Source organism: Anomaloglossus baeobatrachus, chromosome 3 (genome assembly GCF_048569485.1).
Source record: "Anomaloglossus baeobatrachus isolate aAnoBae1 chromosome 3, aAnoBae1.hap1, whole genome shotgun sequence".
NCBI classification, from domain to species: Eukaryota; Metazoa; Chordata; class Amphibia; order Anura; family Aromobatidae; genus Anomaloglossus; species Anomaloglossus baeobatrachus.
The window spans coordinates 273,178,757-273,200,557 of NC_134355.1; the positions used below are offsets into that span (position 1 = coordinate 273,178,757).

Genomic DNA, 21,801 nt, shown 5'->3' on the forward strand with positions numbered 1-21,801 from the left:
AATTATTTATTTAATGTAAAATAACAGCGTGGGGTGCCCTCTATTTTGGATTACCAGCCAAGGTGAAGCTGCCAGCTGTGGTTTGCAGGCTGCAGCCGTCTGCTTTACCTTAGCTGGCTACAAAAGATGGGGGGACCTCACGTCAGTTTTTTTTTAATTATTTATTTGTTTTATGGCTAAATACAAGGCTAAGCACCCTTTAGTGCCACATGAAAGTCACTAAAGGGTGCCAGCTTAGAATATGCAGGGGGGTGGGACATTATATAGGTCTTTCTCATCTATCTATCTATCTATCTATCTATCTATTCATCTATCCATCTTTCACTCTATCCATTATCTGTCTATCGATTATCTATATTATTTATTGCAAAACAGCAGGGACCAACCTGCGGTAAATCCGCGGTAAATCCGCGGCAAATCCGCATGGGTTTTTCCCGCGGATTTTTCCGCAGGTGCGGAAATCTTCCACTCCCAGAAGTTTCTCAAGAAATTTTCTTGAGAAAATTCACATTTCTAGTGCGCACAGAGCCTAAGGTCTTGTTTTTTCTAGGACAAATTACAGTTTTGACTAACACCAGTCATTTTGCTGTAAAGTGTACTTGAAAACAGGGAAAAAAAAATTTACAATTTTGCTATTGATTTTTGTATTTTATTTTTATTGTGTTCATTGTGCAGTAAAAGTGACCTGGTAGTATAATTCTGCAGATCAGTTTCATTATGCTGATACCAAACATAAGGTTTTCCTTATATTTTAGTAGTTAAAAAATTAAAAATAAATAAAAATTGCCTTTTGTTGCCATTTTTTTTAGATCCATAACTTTTATTGTTTTATTAATGGAGCTGTGTGTGGGCTTGTTTTTTTGCGCATTGAGTTGTTTTTATTGATACCACTTTGAGATATATACAAAGTTTTGATTGCATTTGAAAGGGGATTTATGGTTTGAGCAGTTTGATCTACATTTTTTTCCATTTCACCAGTCATCTTATTGAAAAAATATTTATACATCTTATTAATTTGAGCCATTAATGCATGTGAGGTACCATATATGTTAATTTTTTATTTTCTCCATTGTGCTAGTTTTGTTTTTTTAATCATTTATAAATGTTTTTTCCCTTTTTTTATTAGTCCCCTTCATTCAATATTTTGCAATCCTATAGTATCACAGTGGATTGTGAAATGGACAAACTCTTATGATAGCTGGGCTTCATAGGAGTTGTAACATGGCATACATCGGGTATTCAGTAAGACCGCAGCAGGCATGGCATATGATAGACAGCCCATGCTCACGTTGAGTGACCATTGCCATGGTGGAGTCTTGTTAAATGCCTCTGCTTGACAGCTGTATTTAAGATATTAAACTGATACAACCAGAGGTTTTGTCGCATGCTGACTATGTAATACAGCCAGTACTCTTGCTATTTATAGCAGGCTTGGCTCCTGAACCCGTTTCTTATAGTGATAGCACCTTTAAGATTTTCATATTATGTTATTTCAATTTTAACTTTAACTGTGATATTTATTATATTTTGATTAGTGATGGGCGGATCCGGACTATAAAAGTGGTACATGAGGGTGTTTTTTTGTATTTTATTTCAAATAAAGGATTTTTTCGGTGTTTGTGTTTATTCCTTTCACTTACAGATTAATAATGGGGGGTATCATAGACCATCCCATTACTAATCTAGGGCTTAGTGGCAGCTGTGAGCTATCATTAACCCCTTATTACCCCGATTGCCACTGCTCTACGGCAATTGGGAGGAGTCAGGTAAAGTTCTGGGATTGTTGTATCTAATGGATGCGACAATTCTGGGCAGCTATTTTTAGGCTGGTGGGGCAATTAACCATGGGCCTTCCCAGCCTGAGAATACCAGCCCCTAGCCGTCGGCTTTATCAGGGCTGGGTATCAAAATTGGGGGGGGGGACTGCACAAAGATTTCTAAAATTATTTATTTAAATAATTTAAAAAAAATTCAGCATGGGGTTTCTCTTATTTTGATACACAGCCAAGATAAGCACACAGCTGGGGGCTGCAGCCTGTAGCCTATGCCAATTTTTTAATTTATTAATTTTTACACCAATATAGACACGCTCACAGCATCTCTGATTGCAAGCAGTCAGACACGCCGTCACACAGGATGGGGGTGCGGTCTGACTGCAACCAATCACAGATGCTGGGACTGCCGGTCGGTGGGGAAAGCGGTGCATATCCATGAATATAATGGGCGGACCTGGAAATAGTGTTACAGCCATGTGGAGACTGATAAGTATAATGCGTCTGCTCTCATCCCCCTAGACCTTTCTACCACCATTTTAAAGTGCATCATTCGGGTTCCATAGACTTAAATGGGGATCGGTGTCCGGACAGATATCTGGATTAATTCCAGGCCCCAACCAGGTTTTTTTTTAAAAAATCAGGTTGGTCCCGCCGATCCTGTGTACCTGCGGGTTCTCCCATCACTAATTTTGATCGCTTAGGGTTGCAATTCAGCATTGCTTTAGCTTATATAACATTCATTCTGCAAATTTCTTTCATTAATAAATGCTTACTTTTGATTATAGGTTTGCTCTTTGACATACTATCTGCTGTTATTATGTGTACTGTTGAATACGATAATAATGATTTCAAGTGCACTCACCAATTTGTATATTGGGTATTGAATCCTTTTGCTGATTGCAAAGTGGGCTTATTTCTAGGCCATACTTCCGTTCAAGGTCTCCTATGAAGCAAATAAAAATGTATTTTAGTTCCCCAATATTGCCTTTCTCACCGACTGCATACACATTACATGCCAAGGTGGAGTCAAGGGTCCAGAATTAAAATTCACAGAATTAGAGAGGTATTTAATAGGCATCTCGTGCTGCATGTTACCCTTTTCAGTTACATAAAGTAGGAAACTATTTGATTCTATAAATGCAACCATACACAGTGATTTAGTGAGACACATATTGGGGAGAAGTACATTTGTGTGTTCCTGAACATTGTATTGTGCCATTGATTTAGATTTGGACTACACTGTGACTCTGGCCACATCATCTATCAGTTCGCCTGACAACTCTGTTTTAGTAAATTCTTGCATTCCCCATGAAATAACAAATTTGGGGCATCTCAAAAGACTTTCAAATCAATGCTGACAGTATAAAATTAATTCACTAATCAAATTGTCATAAAGGAATAACAGGAGTACAATATAATGCAGAGTTCTACCACCAATCCATGATGTACAACTGCTTGGAGCCCCACTATTTGGGTCATTACCAATCACTGGTTTACTGTCCCTGCTTTTTATGTCTAAATTTAGGTGAGTTGTATGGCATTTTTGTCCATCTAAAAGCCTCCATTTACACATTTGACTAAAGTTAGAAGATCCTTCACCCGACTTTTGACTAATGTCTACGGGGACCTTTAGATAGACCTAAACTATACCCAACTTTTCCAACTTTAAATATGAAAAGTTGTGTATGGAGGTCTTCCAACTCTCACCAACAGGTGATGAGGTGAGAAAAATGTGGGTTTTCCAAAGGCAGATTCTTTTTCATCTCGGGGAGATAAGCCACTGCTAGAGGAATGTGGCAGCGGTTCTCTCATAGAGAACATTGGAGTGCTTGGTTGACCAGAGCGTTCCACTGTATGGTGGACATGGGGGACTAAATAGCAAAACGCAATTACCCCAAAGTGTGAACAAATAATAGCTGGGTAAAAATAAAATATAACTTTTAATATATAAATTAAAACCAGGGGATACAATACAAACAAAACAATGAAAAACCCTCCAGAGATACTGCAAGGGTCAAGACACTGCTATCAATGCGGCAAGAATGGTAAAATGCACTAACAATGATAGCAGAGAGTAACAAGGTAGAAGGGTGATTTTTTACACCCCACAACTAAATGCAAAATGTTACCCAAATATTTCTATTTTTCTATTTCTATATTTCATACCTCATGTAAAAATGGGTATATATGATTAACAAACACCCAAGAAATATTTTTTACGTCAAAAAAGGAACAATCTCACCGGTGTGTTGTCTTGCTCCAGTACAGATGTTCATGGAAGAACTGCTGGATCTCCAATGTGGAGCTATCACATATAGCTGCACTGTACCCCTTAATTACTGACCCGCAGGTGGCGAGCTCAAGAGTCTCCCTCCCTACACGTTTCATTTTGGACTCATCAGGGGAGCTTCATTTAAACCGGAGCACAACAAATACACCTCCTAAACAGAGGTAGAAGCCAGATCTGCATTTAGATGTGGGGTGTAAAAAATCACCCTTGTACCTTGTTACTCTCTGCTATCATTGTTAGTGCATTTTACCATTCTTGCCGCATTGACAGCAGTGTTTTGACCCTTGCAGTATCTCTGGAGGGTTTTTCATTGTTTTGTTTGTATTATATCCCCTGGTTTTAATTTATATATTAAAAGTTATATTTTTTTTTGGACTTGAGGGACACAGTTTATCTAACAACCATGTAATATGTATTAGGCCCTTTTAGTTTATGTAAGATGTAGAACATTTAAGTAAAATCATGGTTCAGAGCCAACTATAATATCCACATCAATACTCATAACTATGAAATTCACAATGCCATGATGGTACGTGACTGTGTATAAGGATTTGGAGGATGTAGAACTCCCATAAGAAGAATACACTGTATATCTCTCTTTTGTAAGTTTCATTATTAGCAGAAAAAAATTAAATGTTATGAAAGTTTCTCATATTCCATGTTTAATAAATGCTGCAAGACACTGGGTCTCCCAAAATTCATCGTAGAGTCTTTTGTAAGAAGCTCATCGCATCTACTGCGTAATTACAGAAATGAATGCAAGCTATGGTAATTCACTTTGTTCTGGAGACCTGGCTTTGTCCTGAGAGTATCTTTTAACCTTTGTTTAAAAAATGGCTGGGAGTTATTGGTTTGGCTCAGGAATTCTGGACACACTGCTGTAAATTTCTGGCAATATCTAACCTTGTTTGTAGAATTCTTCGCAGACTCGCTCACTCCACTGCTTGCTCAGCTCCCACACACGGCAAGGATTGCAGATGTCAGCACACTTCAGGGCAATCTGAAAGAACAATCCAGTTCAGTAACAATGAGGTAAGAATACTGAGTAATCATGTCATGTCTGAAAATTAATGTAACTGAAGGCCCTATCACAGTCCTTCTGCCCCGGTATACAGTACTACATGGCTCCAGGGTGTTCAATATTACATTTTGCAGGAACTGGCTGTGAACCAATTGGATGTACCCTAATAAATATTGGTGCAGGTAAGTAATGGTATACAATGCTAAAGCCAAATAAAGCAAGTATTTCGGCATGTTAGAGAAAGACAAATACTGCCAGGACAGAGGCCATGTGTACACAGTGACTCAATTGGCTCCATTCAAATGAATGACTATGTCCACGTTCCCAAGGGAACATGTCGGATTCCCACAGAAACCCAGATGTAGTGCTTGAGGTTTAATGTGAACCTAGCCAAAATTGGTCCATACATCAAGTCTCCAAGGATGTTTGGTGCCCTTTTAATAACATTTCATACTGTTCATAAAATTCAACAACATGGCTGCTAGTTTGGTAGAGTAGCAGAAGAGCAGCCACAGCCAGTATGTGGGAGACTTAGCTCTCCATGTTCCAGCAGGCATACACAGCAGAACTATCTGAGAAAGTGTAGCACAGCATGGAGAACAGCTCTAAAGATAAGGAGAATTAAGAACCTAGCTGTAATGGATGTCTACCCCTGAAGGAGAAATGCCCTGGTCCCCCAGTGTACACAGTTTTCTGTGGAATCTCAGAAGTTAGTGGCCGACAGTGAAGATCGGAACCATGCTACAGTACATGTTATGACAAATGGAGGGTATTGGGATTTGGAGGCCCACTAGGGTATCATAGCCCTGCAGAGTGGAAGAAGAGATCCAGAGTGTTAGTATAGGACTCCAGCGTGTTATAGGGCCTACTGGCTGTCCTCGAAGAGCGTACTGTGTAGCACTCCCCACTTATTCAAAGTATGGCTGTATCTGCTGCTATTATTGTTCATACTGGAACCCTATAAAAATCGTGACTCTGTGACTAACAGAAGTGTAACCATCAAAATTGTACCACCAATCTGCTATCAGCCTACTGCTATTAAAACTAACGGTTTCTTGTGATTTACAACACCATGCCTGCTGTCTCTCGTGATTCCTTCCTACGTCATCATCACGTGGGAAGGCGACTGACCATTCATCCGTGAGGGAACAGTAATTGCCCATCACTGCATCATTGTACCAGGTACCATAGACACTAAAGATCTGAACCATGTTCGATGTACGGTTCCCTGTGCAGTGCACAAGCAGAAACTGATGTATAACTGCCCAAAGTGTTTTAGTCTCAAGGTATTACAGGATACCTTACTGCCTAACTAGCTATATTATAATTGCAAATTTTCAGGGCACACAGGCCTGGGTAAAAACAGACAAAATAATGGGCCTGTATTCCCTGAAAACTTGCAATTACAATTCCCCCTTGGTAAAGACCATAGCAATTAGCATTTAATGAAAAGAGCGATCTCTCTAGAGTATGGCAGATTTAAAAACAAGCAAACAATGTTTTCAGTCAGTGCACAGAAAGGGACAGAGCGGGAAAAGTGATCACAAGGGTAAGCCACTTGACCACAGCCTCCTCAATTACTATAAATCCCCCCGTGCCACCATCCAGTACATATATCACTGATCTGTGGATGCCCGGGGGGCTTTAAAATGCAGCAAAAGGTAAGCAATGTGGGTAGTTATGACTGCTTATGTCAAAACTAGAGATGAGCCAGCAGTAGAATGCTCTGGTGCTCGGTAGTTGTCATGAGCAGTTGGATGCTTGGATGGGCACAACTTGAGTACCTGAGTATAATGGAGGTTAATTGGGGACATGAGCATTTTTCCAGGAAATCTTCCTGAAAAATGATCGAGTCTTCTGTTGACTTCCATTATACTCGGGTATTCGAGTCGAGCCCATCAGAGTATTTAACTGCTCTTTATGAGTGCCAGGCACCTGAGCATGGTAGTGCTCTCTCATCACTTGTCAGAACATTTAAGTTTAGGACATTGTTCAAATTTGGCCAAAAAGTGACTCACTCATTTAACAATAGTCAAGCTGCTTATTTATAAACTAAGCAAGCAAGGAAATGTATGCTTTAGACTAAGATATTATTTTTACCTGTAACATAAAATGCCGGTGGTCTGTATCTGTTAGAATGAGATCTTTATTGACAAGATGATCTTTAAAACGGCTTAGAAATTCATTTTGACGATTTATGTCTGTCGATAATATTAAAGAACCCAATTGTTGTTCAATATCCAGCCTGAAATGACATCAAATGGTTGGGGTGACTAATGACAACCAAAAAACACCCATGTTAAAGTCAATGTTTCCCTATATGAAGTGCAGCCCCATTTGTTGTGACATGGATTCTAGTGGGCCGTCTAGTCTAGCTGGGGAACTAGACCTCCATTGGACATGAGTGGAGCTGTTCTGGGAAAGAGCAGACTTTTTTTGTAATAGTGGACAAACTCTTTAACTGTTTCTTTTTTTTTTAAGTATCATTAGCAGTCATTCTGACTGTGCTTAGGCCGGTTTCACACATCCAGCATTTCGCCGCTTTGCCGGATCCGTCACACTCCAGTACAGTGCAATACAGTACAATGGCATAGCGGCAAGCTTCGGTCACATGCTTCGGTCACATGACGGCATGTAATAATAAGGAATAACGTTTGGAACACCATTCTAAGTCTGAACTGGGTGCAAAAACCTAAAAAAACATCACTATGGGGAGATAAGGTATACACACCAGTGACTATGTAAGGGGAATACATGGAATAGCAGAAACTGCTGTGTGAATACTGACTTGAAAAATCCAATAGCTATATGTAAGAGTGAAAATGTGAAAAATGGAATCTGCATTACTGCCATGATCATATGAATCAAGAGAAATTTAGCTTCAGTAGCTAAATTTCTCTTGATTCATATGTTCATGGCAGTAATGCAGATTCCATTTTTCACATTTTCACTCTTACATATAGCTATTGGATTTTTCAAGTCAGTATTCACACAGCAGTTTCTGCTATTCCATGTATTCCCCTTACATAGTCACTGGAGTGCATACCTTATCTCCCCATACATGACAGCATGTGACCGGAGCTTGCTGTGATAACATTGTACTGTATTACACTGTACTGGAGTGTGACAGATCCAGCAAAGTGGTGAAATGCCGGATGTCTGAAACCGGCCTTAAAATACAAACACATGGATGGCAATACAAATGACAATATGGGTGAAATTGTCCAAGTTTTCTGAATGTAAATAGGATAGTTTTCCATACTCTTGTCTGATACTGGCCTAATCTACAACAGTAAGATACATTTTGGCATATCTAAAAATATTTATTTGGAAACACTGAAAACATCATGTTCTAGTTTACTCAATGGCAATCCCATTTTAAGATAAAAATATGTCCTGTACGGTTTGTGTGTTTTTTCTTTATCTTTTACAAAACTCTATGACCCTGAATAAAGTATGAGAACAAAATGTATGAAGGGATGTGAAAGTGATTACAAATTTACTTTGCGTTTTAGAATGTAAAAACAAATATTTTGAAGGAAATAATAATAATAAAGTTACAGGGTTTCATAATACTTACGTTGTTTCCTTTGACAAATGTGCAAATAACCTTGATTCTCTCAGCATGCCTACAGTGGATCTCCAGTGATGGTTTTCTAAAACTGATGTGTTCTATAGCAGGAGAGCAATAAAATACAAAAATATACATTGTCAAAAATTAATCACAGGGTATTATTAATATAAGGTAACCTATCGTCTAGTCAGTGTAGTGTTTACCCCACTAAATATGATAAACCAATTACATTGTTATGATCTTATTCCTCCTGAATTGCATGACTGTACTGAGGAGCAGTTTTGGCATGTTCATGACTGCACTGTACTCACTGTTTCCTGGTCAGCACTGGGTCACTGGTGCCGCTCCAGGAGTATTGGCTAACGTCGTATTGACAGAGGTGCAGCCAATCAGTGAGCTCAGCAACACTGACAAGGGTGTTTTGTCTATACGGGCAGAGCTACTGAGCTCACTGATCGGCGGCTGCACTGTTGACATGAAGTCAGTGCCTCAGCCAATTCCAGACACAAGGAGCAAGGTTAGAGGCTCAGCGCTGGAACCAGGAACGACAAGGAAACAGTGGTTTGTTGACTTATAACAAGCTGAAGTCAAGGACAAAGACTGTCACTAAGGGACAACCCCTTTACGAAGCAAAGTATAGGTGGAACAAAGATGTGTCATAATATAGTGTCAATCCAATATTAGCGCTTAACAAGCTGTATAAAATAATGAATGACAAGGGACAACATTGGTATATTATTAGTGATGAGCGAGTGCTCAGTACTCGATAGCAGCAGTTGGATGCTTGGATGGACAAGACTCAAGTGACTGAGTATAATGTAAGTCAATCGGGAACTCAACAATTTTTCAGGGAACTCTTCCAGAAAAATGCTTTATTTCGCCCATCTGAGCATCCAACTGCTCGTTACGAGTACTCAAGCATGGTAGTGCTCACTCATCACTATCTATGATCTATCCAACATTCAACACCTAGCATTCCCACCGATCAGCTGTTTTCAGCCCTGGTGATGGCTGGATGTAATCAGTGTGTGGAGTCGCAACAGCAAAGCTCGAAACACTGCCATTCAAGTGGATGGAAGAGAAGCAGCAGTACCCGAATATGGCCACTACACAGTGAACAGTGCTGTTCCAACAATGTACACAGTACATCCGGAAATCTTGGGAGCAGCAAGCAGCTGACTGGAAGGAGTAATGGCTGTCAATTCTCCACCGGTCAGATATTGATGACCTATTCCTCTGACAGATCATTAATACTGTAGGTCTAGAAACCCCCCTGAATAAACTCATTTGAGAGATTACAGTATTTCTTAGAGGAAAAATAAAGCTCCCAACTGCAATTATCTTGTCATTGAAAATATTGGAAAGGTTGTTGGAAAACCAACTTGATCCTAAAAGCAAGTGTGAACCAAACATCTGTCACACTAGTTCAATATGGGAATTAATGAAAACTGTCTAAGGCCCCCTTCACACGTCCGTGAAACACGTGCGTGTTTGTTCCGTTTCCGTATATACCGGAGACACGGACAAACATGCACCAATGTTAATCTATGATTGTGGTCACACGTGCGTTATTTCATTATGTCCGTGTGTGCGTGTCCGTGATCCATATGTGTTTGCGTTTTGCACGGATGCATGTCCGTTATCTGCACGGAGCACGCACACGTGGACACAATGAAAGTCTATGGGTATGTGCACACACGTTAGTAAACACGTATGCATCTACCTATAGTCCATGTCCGTTTGGTGTTTTTATTTCTAGTGATGTCGGCCATTCTTTCTATTTCTGTGTATGTCGGTCAATCTCCCTGAGTCCGTCGGTCGGTCTCTCTGTCGGTCTCTCTGTCTGTCTGTCCCTCTCTCACAGTCTGTCGGTCAGTTTCCCCCCCTCTCTCATACTTACCGTTCCCCGATCACCGGCGCGGCACTGCACGGCATTCACACTGCTGCGGCGGCTTTTACTATTTTGAAAAAGCCGGCCGCTCATTAAACAATCTCGTATTCCCTGCTTTCCCCGCCCACCGGCGCCTATGATTGGTTGCAGTGAGACACGCCCCCACGCTTAGTGACAGCTGTCTCACTGCACCCAATCACAGCAGCCGGTGGGCGTGTCTATACTGTGCAGTAAAATAAATAAATAAATAATTAAAAAAAACGACGTGAGGTCCCCCCCAATTTCAATACCAGCCAGATAAAGCCATACGGCTGAAGGCTGGTATTCTCAGGATGGGGAGCTCCACGTTATGGGGAGCCCCCCACCCTAACAATATCAGTCAGCAGCCGCCCAGAATTGCCGCATACATTAGATGCGACAGTTCTGGGACTGTACCCGGCTCTTCCCGATTTGCCCTGGTGCTTTGGCAAATCGGGGTAATAAGGAGTTAATGGCAGCCCATAGCTGCCACTAAATCCTAGATTAATCATGTCAGGCGTATCCCCGAGATACCTTCCATGATTAATCTGTAAATTACAGTACATAAACACACACACCCGAAAAAATCCTTTATTAGAAATAAAAAACACAAACATATACCCTGGTTCAACAATTTAATCAGCCCGAAAAAGCCCTCCATGTCCGGCAGAATCCAGGATGGTCCAGCGTCGCATCCAGCTCTGCTGCATGGAGGTGACAGGAGCTGCAGCACGCACCGCCGCTCCTGTCAGCTCCACGCGGCAAATGAAGAGTGCCGCGCGATCAGCTGAGCTGTCACTGAGGTTACCCGCTGTCACTGGATCCAGTGTTGACAGCGGGTAACCTCAGTGACAGCTCAGCTGATCGCGCGGCACTCTTCATTTGCCGCGTGGAGCTGACAGGAGCGGCTGTGTGTGCTGCAGCTCCTGTCACCTCCATGTAGCAGAGCTGGATGCGACGCTGGACCATCCTGGATTTCGCCGGACATGGAGGGCTTTTTCGGGCTGATTAAATTGTTGAACCAGGGTATATGTTTGTGTTTTTTATTTCTAATAAAGGATTTTTTCGGGTGTGTGTGTTTATTTACTGTAATTTACAGATTAATCATGGAAGGAATCTCGGGGAGATGCCTGACATGATTAATCTAGGATTTAGTGGCAGCTATGGGCTGCCATTAACTCCTTATTACCCCGATTTGCCAAAGCACCAGGGCAAATCGGGAAGAGCCGGGTACAGTCCCAGAACTGTCGCATCTAATGTATGCGGCAATTCTGGGCGGCTGCTGACTGATATTGTTAGGGTGGGGGGCTCCCCATAATGTGGAGCTCCCCATCCTGAGAATACCAGCCTTCAGCCGTATGGCTTTATCTGGCTGGTATTGAAATTGGGGGGGGGAAGCACGCCGTTTTTTTTTAATTATTTATTTATTTATTTTACTGCACAGTATAGACACGCCCACCGGCTGCTGTGATTGGGTGCAGTGAGACAGCTGTCACTCAGCGTGGGGGCGTGTCTCACTGCAACCAATCATAGGCGCCGGTGGGCGGGGAAAGCAGGGAATACGAGATTGTTTAATGAGCGGCCGGCTTTTTCAAAATAGTAAAAGCCGCCGCAGCAGTGTGAATGCCGTGCAGCGCCGCGCCGGTGATCGGTGAGTATGAGAGAGGGGGGGAAACTTCAGTCACTCGGGAGATTAGCGGTCACCGGTGAATCCTTCACAGGTGACCGCTAATCAGTACTCGACACAGACAGAGCCGCGGTATGAGGATGAAGTCGGGTGAAGTTCACCCGAGTTCATTCTCATCGCGCAACTCTGTCGGCTGTCAGCCGACATTTATAAACGACATTGTGCATCACACACACGGACATTCCACACGGACATTCCACACGGACATTCCACGTACACATACACGTTAATTCCACACGCACACACGGATGTTCTACACACAAACACGGCTAGCATACGCAATTCACACAGATGCCACACGGACCATAAAAACGGACACAAAATCGGGATACGGACCCGAAAAACGGCCCGTAACACACGTGCGTGTTTTTCACGGAAGTGTGAAGGGGGCCTCAAAGAAAAACTCTTTATTGCATAGCAACCAATCATACTGCAGCTTATTTTTTTTTAAAGAGGAATAAGAAATGAAAGCTACCCTGTGATTGGTTGCTTTGGGCAATTGGACAATTTTAATCGGTTTCGTAATTCTCCCCATTGTGTTAGACTTTTCTTTCTACAACAGACTAGTGCTATTATCTATTATTTTGACAAAAAATATACTGTAACTTTTCTCACGTGGTATGATCTTACTTTAATATCATAAGGAAAAGACGATTAAATGGCTCAATCTTCATTTACATGAAGCGCACAGATTTTTACCTGGTACATGCTGGCAAGATGGTGTTTAGTTTTGATCAAAAATGGCTGGTTTACTCCTGGGTGATCCACATCATGTGCAGCTGCTGCCAGCAGCCCCAGCATTATATCCAGAGGAGTTAGGTAGCTGGCAAGCTGTATGACATAAGTAAAGGTTTACTTTCTAAACCAACCTTCTTTACAAATATTACTAAAGAATCAGCTGACACAGGTATAAAGACCTTGCGTAACACAAGTCTAATGCATTAACTGTATTCACAAAGGAAAGTCATCTGAACTCAGCTATCTAAACTTACAGGAAAACTAAAGGTGCATAAGAAAAAAAGGAAAAACAATAGATCATTCTTTAGTATCATCCATCTGATATAATCGTAGTAATAGTTTATGTATAGTAATTACATTACAAAATTGAAAGGGGTTGTCCACTTTTGGGAAAGTGGGCCCTAAACTGCAAAAAATGTACAATACTCAGCAGGTACTCAACCTCACTGGCTTCAGTGCAGACTCCTTATTTCTACTTTGGTCTCTGTATTTTAGCTGCAGCGGTCACGTCATGTCACAGCATGTGTCACTCTTTGGTCAATCAATGAGCTCAGCGGCTTGTTTACTGAGCTTAGCAGTTCATGAACTGAGCTCAGTGGCTCATATGCTGAGCTCAGCCATGAGTGCACTGAGGTCACCATCTCATGAACTGAGTCCAGCCGTGAGTGCACTGAGCCCAGCCGTGAGTGCACTGAGCTCAACTGTGAGTGCAATGAGCTCAGCCGTGAGTGCACTGAGCTCAACCGTGAGTGCACTGACGTCACCGTCTCATGAACTGAGCCCAGCCGTGAGTGCACTGAGCTCAGCCGTGAGTGCACTGAGCTCAACTTTGAGTGCACTGAGCTCAGCCGCGAGTGCCCTGAGCTCAGCGGCTCGCACACTGAGCTCAGTAACTCGAGCACTGAGCTCAAACGTGAGTGCACTGAGCTCAAGCGTGAGTGCACTGAGCTCAGCCATGAGTGCACTGAACTCACCGTCTTGTGAATTGAGCCCAGCCGTGAGTGCACTGAGTTCAGTGGCTCAAGCACTGAGCTCAATCGTGAGTACACTAAGCTCAGCCATGAGCGCACTGAGCTCAGTGGGTCGTGTACTGAGCTCAGCAGCTCATGTTCTGAGCTTAACCGTGAGAGCACTGAGCTCAGTGCCTCATGTAATGAGCTTAGTTGTGAGTGCACTGAGCTCAGCGGCATGTGCACTGAAGACAGCCATGAGTGCACTGAACTCAGCCATGAGTGCACTGAGCTCAGTGGCTCGTGTACTGAGCTTAACCGTAAGTGCACTGAGCTCTGCCGCGAGAGCACTAAGCTCTGATGCGAGTGCACTGAGCTCAGCGACTCATGCACTGAGATCAGCTCATGTCAACTTTGGCACAACCACTGAGCTCAGTGGCAAGCCAGAGTACTGATGCATGCTGTTGATGAGATGTCATCAAAGCTGCAGCCAAAACATGAGTCTGCAGCAGCTGCAGGGAGCTGGAAACACTGAGGATGTGTACCTACTGTGTTTCTTACTTTAAGTATTTTGCATAGTCTGGGGAGAACTTTCCTAAAAGTGGACAAATCCTTTAAGTGTTTTTTGTTTTAATCTTTTAAAAATAAAGTATCTAGAAATGTGTCTTATTTAACTTGTCTCTAAGCCTAGCATACCGCAAAATGTATGGTGCAAGATGCTAAACAAACATGAACAAAAACTGTATATGGTAGATAACTTAAATGCCATCTAATGGCCATTTGTAACCCATAGGCTCCCATGTAAAAAGAAATATACAGTGTATCCTTGGTTAACGAGAACAATCCGTTCTGGGAGTGTGCTTGTTAACCAAGTTACTCATTCAGCAAAGCAAGATATCCCATAGGAAATCATTGCAATGCAGACCATTCGTTCCACAACTTTGTTAAATGTCCCATCCTGGTCCCCTATTGTGCCATTCTACACACGTACAAACACGCACAAACACGCACAAACACACACAAACACACACATATTATGCTCACCTTACCTTCCGTTCCATCGCTGGTCTCCTGGGACTTGCTGTTCGCTGGTATGTTATGTGTATTGGGTAACCATCACGACGAGGGAGGAATGTCCGCTGCCAGAGCGCTGACGTCAAAGGCAGGAGCCGCTTGCCTCTGATTGGCCAGCGCGCTGCCTTTGAGTAGCGGCTAACGGGAAGTTCCTGCCTTGTCGCGATGGTTGCCGAATGCCGATACACATCGCATACCGGCGAACTACAGGACCCAGGAGGCCGGCAATGGAACGGAAGGTACACATATTATGCTCACCTTACCTTCCGTTCCATCGCCGGCCTCATGGTTCTTGTAGTTCGCCGCGAGGATTCCTCCCTCGTCGCAATGTACCGGCGAACTACAAGAACCATGAGACCGGCGATGGAACGGAAGGTAAAGTGAGCATAATACTGTATGTGTGTGCGTGCATGTTTGTTTGTGTGTGTTTTGTGCGTGCTTGTGTGCGTTTGTGTGGACTGCAAGTGCAGGTTAGAGCGCGGTAGATGTACGGAACCGGAAGTGTGTGAAGTGAGTATTTTGCTCGTACAGCAAGCTTTGCTCGTTAGGCAAAATACTCGCTAACTGGGTTACTCGTTAAGCGAGGTTCCACTGTATGTTTAAATTATATCACTTTTTCCTGGATGGTTTTGATGTAGATGTCTGGCAGATGTAATGTCAACCCAATAGGCTGCCATTGTATTTTATTTTTTGCTGAATGGGACAAGATTCTATGGAATTTATATAATTACAAAAGATAACACCTAATAAAGTATAGTAAAGCCTGGTTGAACACATGTGTGCACAATTCTTAAAGGGAATATATTAGCAGAGTTTTGCTATCCCATTTGAGAGGTATAAGGCTGCTTTACACCTTACAATTTCTCGTGCGATCGCATTTGTGATCGCACCCGGCCCCATCTTTTGTGCGGCACGGGCAATTTGTTGCCTGTGTCGCACAATCCTGTAACCCCCTGTCACACGCACTTACCTTCCAAACGACCTCGCTGTGGGCGGCGAACATCCACTTCCTGAAGGGGGAGGGACGTTCGGCGTCACAGCGACGTCACACAGCGGCCGGCCAAAAGAAGTGGAGGGGAGCAGATGAGCGGGACATAACATCCCGCCCACCTGCTACCTTCAGCATTGCCGGCGGCCGCAGGTAAGCTGCAGTTCATCGTTCCCGGGGTGTCACACGGAGCAATGTGTGCTGCCCCGGGTACGATGAACAACAGCACGTGTGATTTTTAGAAAATGAGCGACGTGTCAGCAATGAACGAGAAGGTGAGTATTTCTGCTCGTTCATAGCTGTCACACGCTACGATATCACTAACGATGCCGGATGTGCGTCACTTACGGCGTGACCCCGCCGACATCTTGTTAGATATATTGTAGCGTGTAAAGCCCACTTTAGGCAAAGAACTTGATTCCAGCAAGGTCTCACTTACTGGGCTTCTTGCTGTAAATTTGATAAAATAACTGTTTTATCTGTTGCAGATCTACCAGTTGTCTGAATGCTGAGCTATGTATAAATCTGCACAAATCATTAACACGGTGCATAGGCAGAATGTGTATTCTACAGCAATATGGAGGACTGCATGGCGACAGGACTACCAGTCCCCTAGGGATAATCTCCTGCTGATAAAATAGTGATTTTATCAAAACAACAGCAGGCAGCCCAGTAAGTGACACAATGCTGAAATCAGGGTCTCTGGCTGCACATAAGCTGCTCGCAGATTAGTTGGCAAAAACCTGGTGACAGATTCCCTTTAAGCATTGGCAGAACCCTTTACAGAAGTTTTGCTGGATAAATAATGCAGATTATCGTCAAACGACTGTCTTTAGAGGGACTGTAGTGTTAAACAACAGTAAGAAGTTACAGGAAATTATTTTTGTAAACAGGCCTTCTTCGTATTACATAAACTGAGTGTGTAATATTATGTAAGTATTGTAATTATTGAGTGATAGCTAATGTTACACAGCGCACACATACCTTTGGGTCTTTCAAATAGCAGTGCATAGCTTGTGTGACGTCTGCAGCATGGACAGCATTGTGGTATGGGTTTTGACCATGGTAGTCTTCCTGAACCATGACTAAAAAAATTCCAAATAGACATACTTATTAATTGTTAAGTTGTACATATTAATTATAACGTGTAAATGAAACAATTGCATCCATAGCTAAATGTTTAATTGTTGCACCAACAGAATCTTGATGATCTCATATGAGAAACTAGAAACTCAAACCTCATAATCTTTAAAAAGAATGATATTCTGGTAGCTATCAAACTGTGAATTAAATAGATATGTACAGTTGAAACTAGACGTTTCCATACACTATCTAAAAAGACACGTCTGCATGTTTTTCTCACTATCTGACATGAAATCAGAATAAACCTTTCCTGTTTTAGGTCAATTAGGAACCAAAATTGTTTATATTTGCCAAATGCCAGAATAATGAGAGAGAGATAATGTTTTAAGACATTTTATTACTTTCTGCAAAGTCAAAATTTTACATACATTTCATTAGTATTTGGTACCATTGTCCTTACACTGTATGACTTGGGTGAAACACTTTGAATATCCTTCCACATGCTTTTCACAATAGTTGGCAGGAATTTGAGCCCATTCCTCCTGACAGAACTGGTGTAACTGAGCCATGTTTGTAGGTCGCCTTGCTCGCATCTGCCTTTCCAGCTTTGCCCATAAATTTTCAATAGGATTGAGATCAGGGCTTTGTGATGGCCACTCGAAAACATTGACTTTGTTATTCTTAATCCACTTTGTAATCAGTTTGGCAGTATGCTTCGGGTCATTGTCCATTGGAAGACCCATTTCCGCCCAAGCTTTAAGTTCCTTACAGATGTCTTGAGATGTTGCTTCAGTATTGCCACATAATCTTCTTTCCTCATGATGCCATTTATTTTGTGACGTGCACCAGGCCCTCCCGCAGCAAAACATCCAAACAACATGATAGTGCCACCCACGTGTTTCACAGTTGGGATGAGGTTCTAATTCTTCAAAAAGTCTCCCTTTTTCCTTCAAATGTAGTGTATGGCCAAACAGTTCAATTTTTGTTTTGCCAGACCACAGGACATCTCCAAAAATTAAGGTCTTTGTTCCTGTGTGCAGTTACAAACATTAATCTGGCTTTTTTTTTTGTTTCCTTTGGAGTAATGACTTTTTCCTGGCAGCGTGGCCTTTCAGCCCATGTTGATATAGTATTTGTTTCACTGTGGATAATGAACAATCTTACCAGCTTTCACCAGCATCTTCACAAGGTCTTTTGCTTTTGTTCTTGGGTTGATATGCACATGTCTGACCAAAGCAAGTTTATCAGAACCTGTCTCTTTCCTGACACGTATGAAGGCTGGACATTCCCATCTTGATTGTACTTGCATATAATTGTTTATATAGCTGAACGAGGCACCTTCAGATATCTGGAAATTGCACTCAAAGATGAACCAGACTTATGCAAGTCCATAATTCTCTTCCTGAGATCTTGGCTGATTTCTTTTGATTGTCCAATCATGCTAGACTAAAGCCTGCTTTATACGCTGCAATTAATCGTGCGATCGCATTTGCGATCGCACCCGCCCCCATCGTTTGTGCGGCACGGGCAATTTGTTGCCCGTGTTGCACAATGATGTAACCCCCCGTCACACATACTTACCTTCCAAAGGACCTCGCTGTGGGCGGAGAACATCCACTTCCTGAAGGGGGAGGGACATTTGGCCTCACAGCTTCGTCACACAGCGGCCGGCCAATAAAAGCGGAGGGGCGGAGATGAGTGGGATGTAAACATCCCGCCCACCTCCTTCCTTCCGCAATGCCAGTGGCCGCAGGTAAGCTGCAGTTCATCGTTCCCGGGGTGTCACACGGAGCGATGTGTGCTGCCTCGGGATCAATGAACAACCGGAGCACAGAAGGACGTTCGATTTTTGGAAAATGAGCAACGTGTCAACGAGCAACGATAAGGTGAGTATTTTTGCTCGTTCACAGTGGCTCATTTGTGTTACACGCTACGATATGTCAAACGAGTCCGGATGTGCGTCACTAACGACGTGACCCCAACGACATAGCGTTTGATATATCGTAGCGTGTAAGCCCGCTTAAGAAGCCGTGTGATTCAGGTGTGCAGTAAAATACATTCACAGGTGTGTCTCTAACTCATAGGTTGCCAATAAATCAGAAGCTTCCAAAGACATGACATCATCATATGGGCTGTCCCATATTGTTTGAAAGCATAGTACTTTTAGTGTATGTAAACTTTTGACTTTGCAAAAAGTAATAATAATGCCTTAAAGCATTCTCTCGCTGTCATTATTTTGGCATTTGGCAAATATAAATCATCCTAATTGACCTAAAATGGGAAAGGTTTATTTTGATTTCATGTCAGATACTGAGAAAAACATGCAGATGTATCTGTTTAGAGAGTGTATGTAAACTTCTGGTTTCAACTGTATCAGAGTGTTGGGTTCCAGAAAAATCAAGCTACTTAAAAATGTTAAATCTAAAACAAAAATATATAAATTTGACTTGGGCCAAAATAATGTCTGCTTATTCTACTTTACATATGTGTTTAACCTTTTTTGAGGTGCTATCCGCTTTCCTGAAATACCAATTTTATTAGGTACTTCCTATGAAATGCTGGAACATGTTTTCTTACAACTCTTCCTCTCTTTTCCATTCCTGAAAATGTATGAATGAATTAAGAACTATGCATTACCATCCCACTAGTCAATAGGGAGTGCCGCCTACATAGTATGGCATCAAAAAACACCAAAAAACTGAGCTGTAACAAATGTTCAATAAACATGCAACATTACAAGCATGTGGATTGCAGCCTCAAGACTAGAAAAAAAACAAGGAGAAAAATTGTATGAAAAATACCCTGACTATAAATAAATAAATTGCAAGTGCTTAATAACAGGGTACTTAGTATATACATTTTTGCAAAAAGGTAAGAAGTTGCCCCACCTCGTCACGGTGTACCCATCTGGGACAGTCCCTAACCAACTAAAGTTAAAACCATTATACATACCTGACTTGTGTCTATCAAAACTCCAATGTGAATGGAGGGCTGCGCCCCCAACTTGCGATAAAGCAAGATAGCAGTTTTTTTCTAGTCTTGAGGCTGCATTGAACATTTGCTACAGCTCAGTTTTTTGGTGTTTTTTCTGCTATCTTGCTTTATTGCAAGTTGGGGGCGCAGCCCTCCTTATACTGAGGCTGAACAACTAATTGCTTCCCACTTTTCTGTGTATTTAATCTGGGACACAGCTGACCACTTGTTACCATTCACATTGGAGTTTTGACATGACACAAGTCAGGTATTGATAATGTTTTTAACTTCAGTAGGTTAGGGACTGTCCCAGATGGGTACACCGTGACGAGGTGGGACAGCTTCTTACCTTTTTGCAAAAATGTATATACTAAGTACCCTGTTATTAAGCACTTGCAATTTATTTATTTATAGTCAGGGTATTTTTCATACAATTTTTCTCCTTGTTTATTTTATAGTATGGCATCACTAGCACTCATCAGTAAGGTTTGGCCACGGGATGCGGCTGGTAGCGCAGCTGAAACCCCACCCACCTGTCACCTGCCAATGGACACATTATTTTGTTTCACACTCCATTGCCATTGGCTGCTGCTGATGGATGATGTCTAAAGGGTGCTTTACACACTGCGACATCGCTAACGATATATCGTCGGGGTCACGGTGTTTGTGACGCACATCCGGCGTCGTTAGCGACATCGCAGCGTGTGACAGCTAGGAGCGACGATCAACGATCGCAAAAACGGCAAAAATAGTTGATCTTTGACACATCGCTCCTAATCATAATGTCGTTGGTGTTTCATTCCGCAAGTTGTTCGTCGTTCCTGTGGCCCAACACATCGCTGTGTGTGACATCGTAGGAACGACGAACATCATCCTACCTGCGTCTACCGCAAAGGAGGAAGGAAGGAGGTGGGCAGCATGTTCCGGCCGCTCATCTCCTCCCCTCCTGTTCTACAGTGCGGCCGTTTTGTGACGCCGCTGTGACGCCGAACGCACCTCCCCCTTGAAGGAGGGATTTTTCGGCGGTCACAGCGACGTCGCTGAACAGATATGTGTGTGTGACCCTGCCGTAGCGATATTGTTCGCTACGGCAGCGATCACCACATGTCGCACGAACGACGGGGGCGGGTGCTATTGCTCGCGACATCGCTAGCAATCGCTAGCGATGTCGCAGCGTGTAAAGCACCCTTAAGTCACATGGCCAGCCATAACGCACAGCCTCACCATTATAGTGTGTGGGGACACCTCCAATTGACAAAGGTAATGGCATTAACTTGTCAAAATATTCATACAGTTCCAGTAGGAATCGAACAGAAATGAAAAAAGGCATAATTAAAAAAAAGATATTCCAGAACTGTTTCATATCGAATACAAGGATTTAATCACACAGACATGTCAGGTCCTTTTAAACTGTGCATCCGTCATATATTACATACAGCCAGGAACATACCTAGAAACCTGTGCAATTTCACCATGTCAAGCTGGAAATGATGGATAAGTCCGTGGACATTGAAGAGGTGACACAGCAGTGTTACAAGGCTGTTACCTGGTGAAGCAGAAATGCTTTCATTAGTTCTATGTAACAGAAAAAAGCCCTTTCACAGTTCCTTTAATAAGGACGATCGAGGGGGGCTCCTATTTATAACTGAGGTTTCTCGTTTGGTATCCTGGGGCGCAGGATTGTTCACCTTTTTATTGCTGACATTTTCACTAGAATACACAACTGCTGTCTTTAGCAC

At 42.5% G+C, this 21,801-nt stretch overlaps 1 protein-coding gene across 2 annotated transcripts in view; it reads right to left on the reverse strand.

Annotated features, from left to right (window-relative positions):
- The window catches only part of PDE7B (phosphodiesterase 7B), a 532,107-nt gene that overhangs the window by 4,125 nt on the left and 506,181 nt on the right, over nt 1–21,801 (reverse strand). For both annotated transcript variants that reach the window (XM_075339855.1, XM_075339854.1), the window contains 7 exons: nt 21,513–21,608; nt 16,991–17,091; nt 12,956–13,087; nt 8,667–8,758; nt 7,187–7,331; nt 4,969–5,065; nt 2,638–2,718 (listed from right to left, as the gene is read on the reverse strand). In XM_075339855.1, coding sequence (XP_075195970.1) covers nt 2,638–2,718; nt 4,969–5,065; nt 7,187–7,331; nt 8,667–8,758; nt 12,956–13,087; nt 16,991–17,091; nt 21,513–21,608 — 744 coding nt within the window. The remainder of the gene's footprint in view (nt 1–2,637; nt 2,719–4,968; nt 5,066–7,186; nt 7,332–8,666; nt 8,759–12,955; nt 13,088–16,990; nt 17,092–21,512; nt 21,609–21,801) is intronic.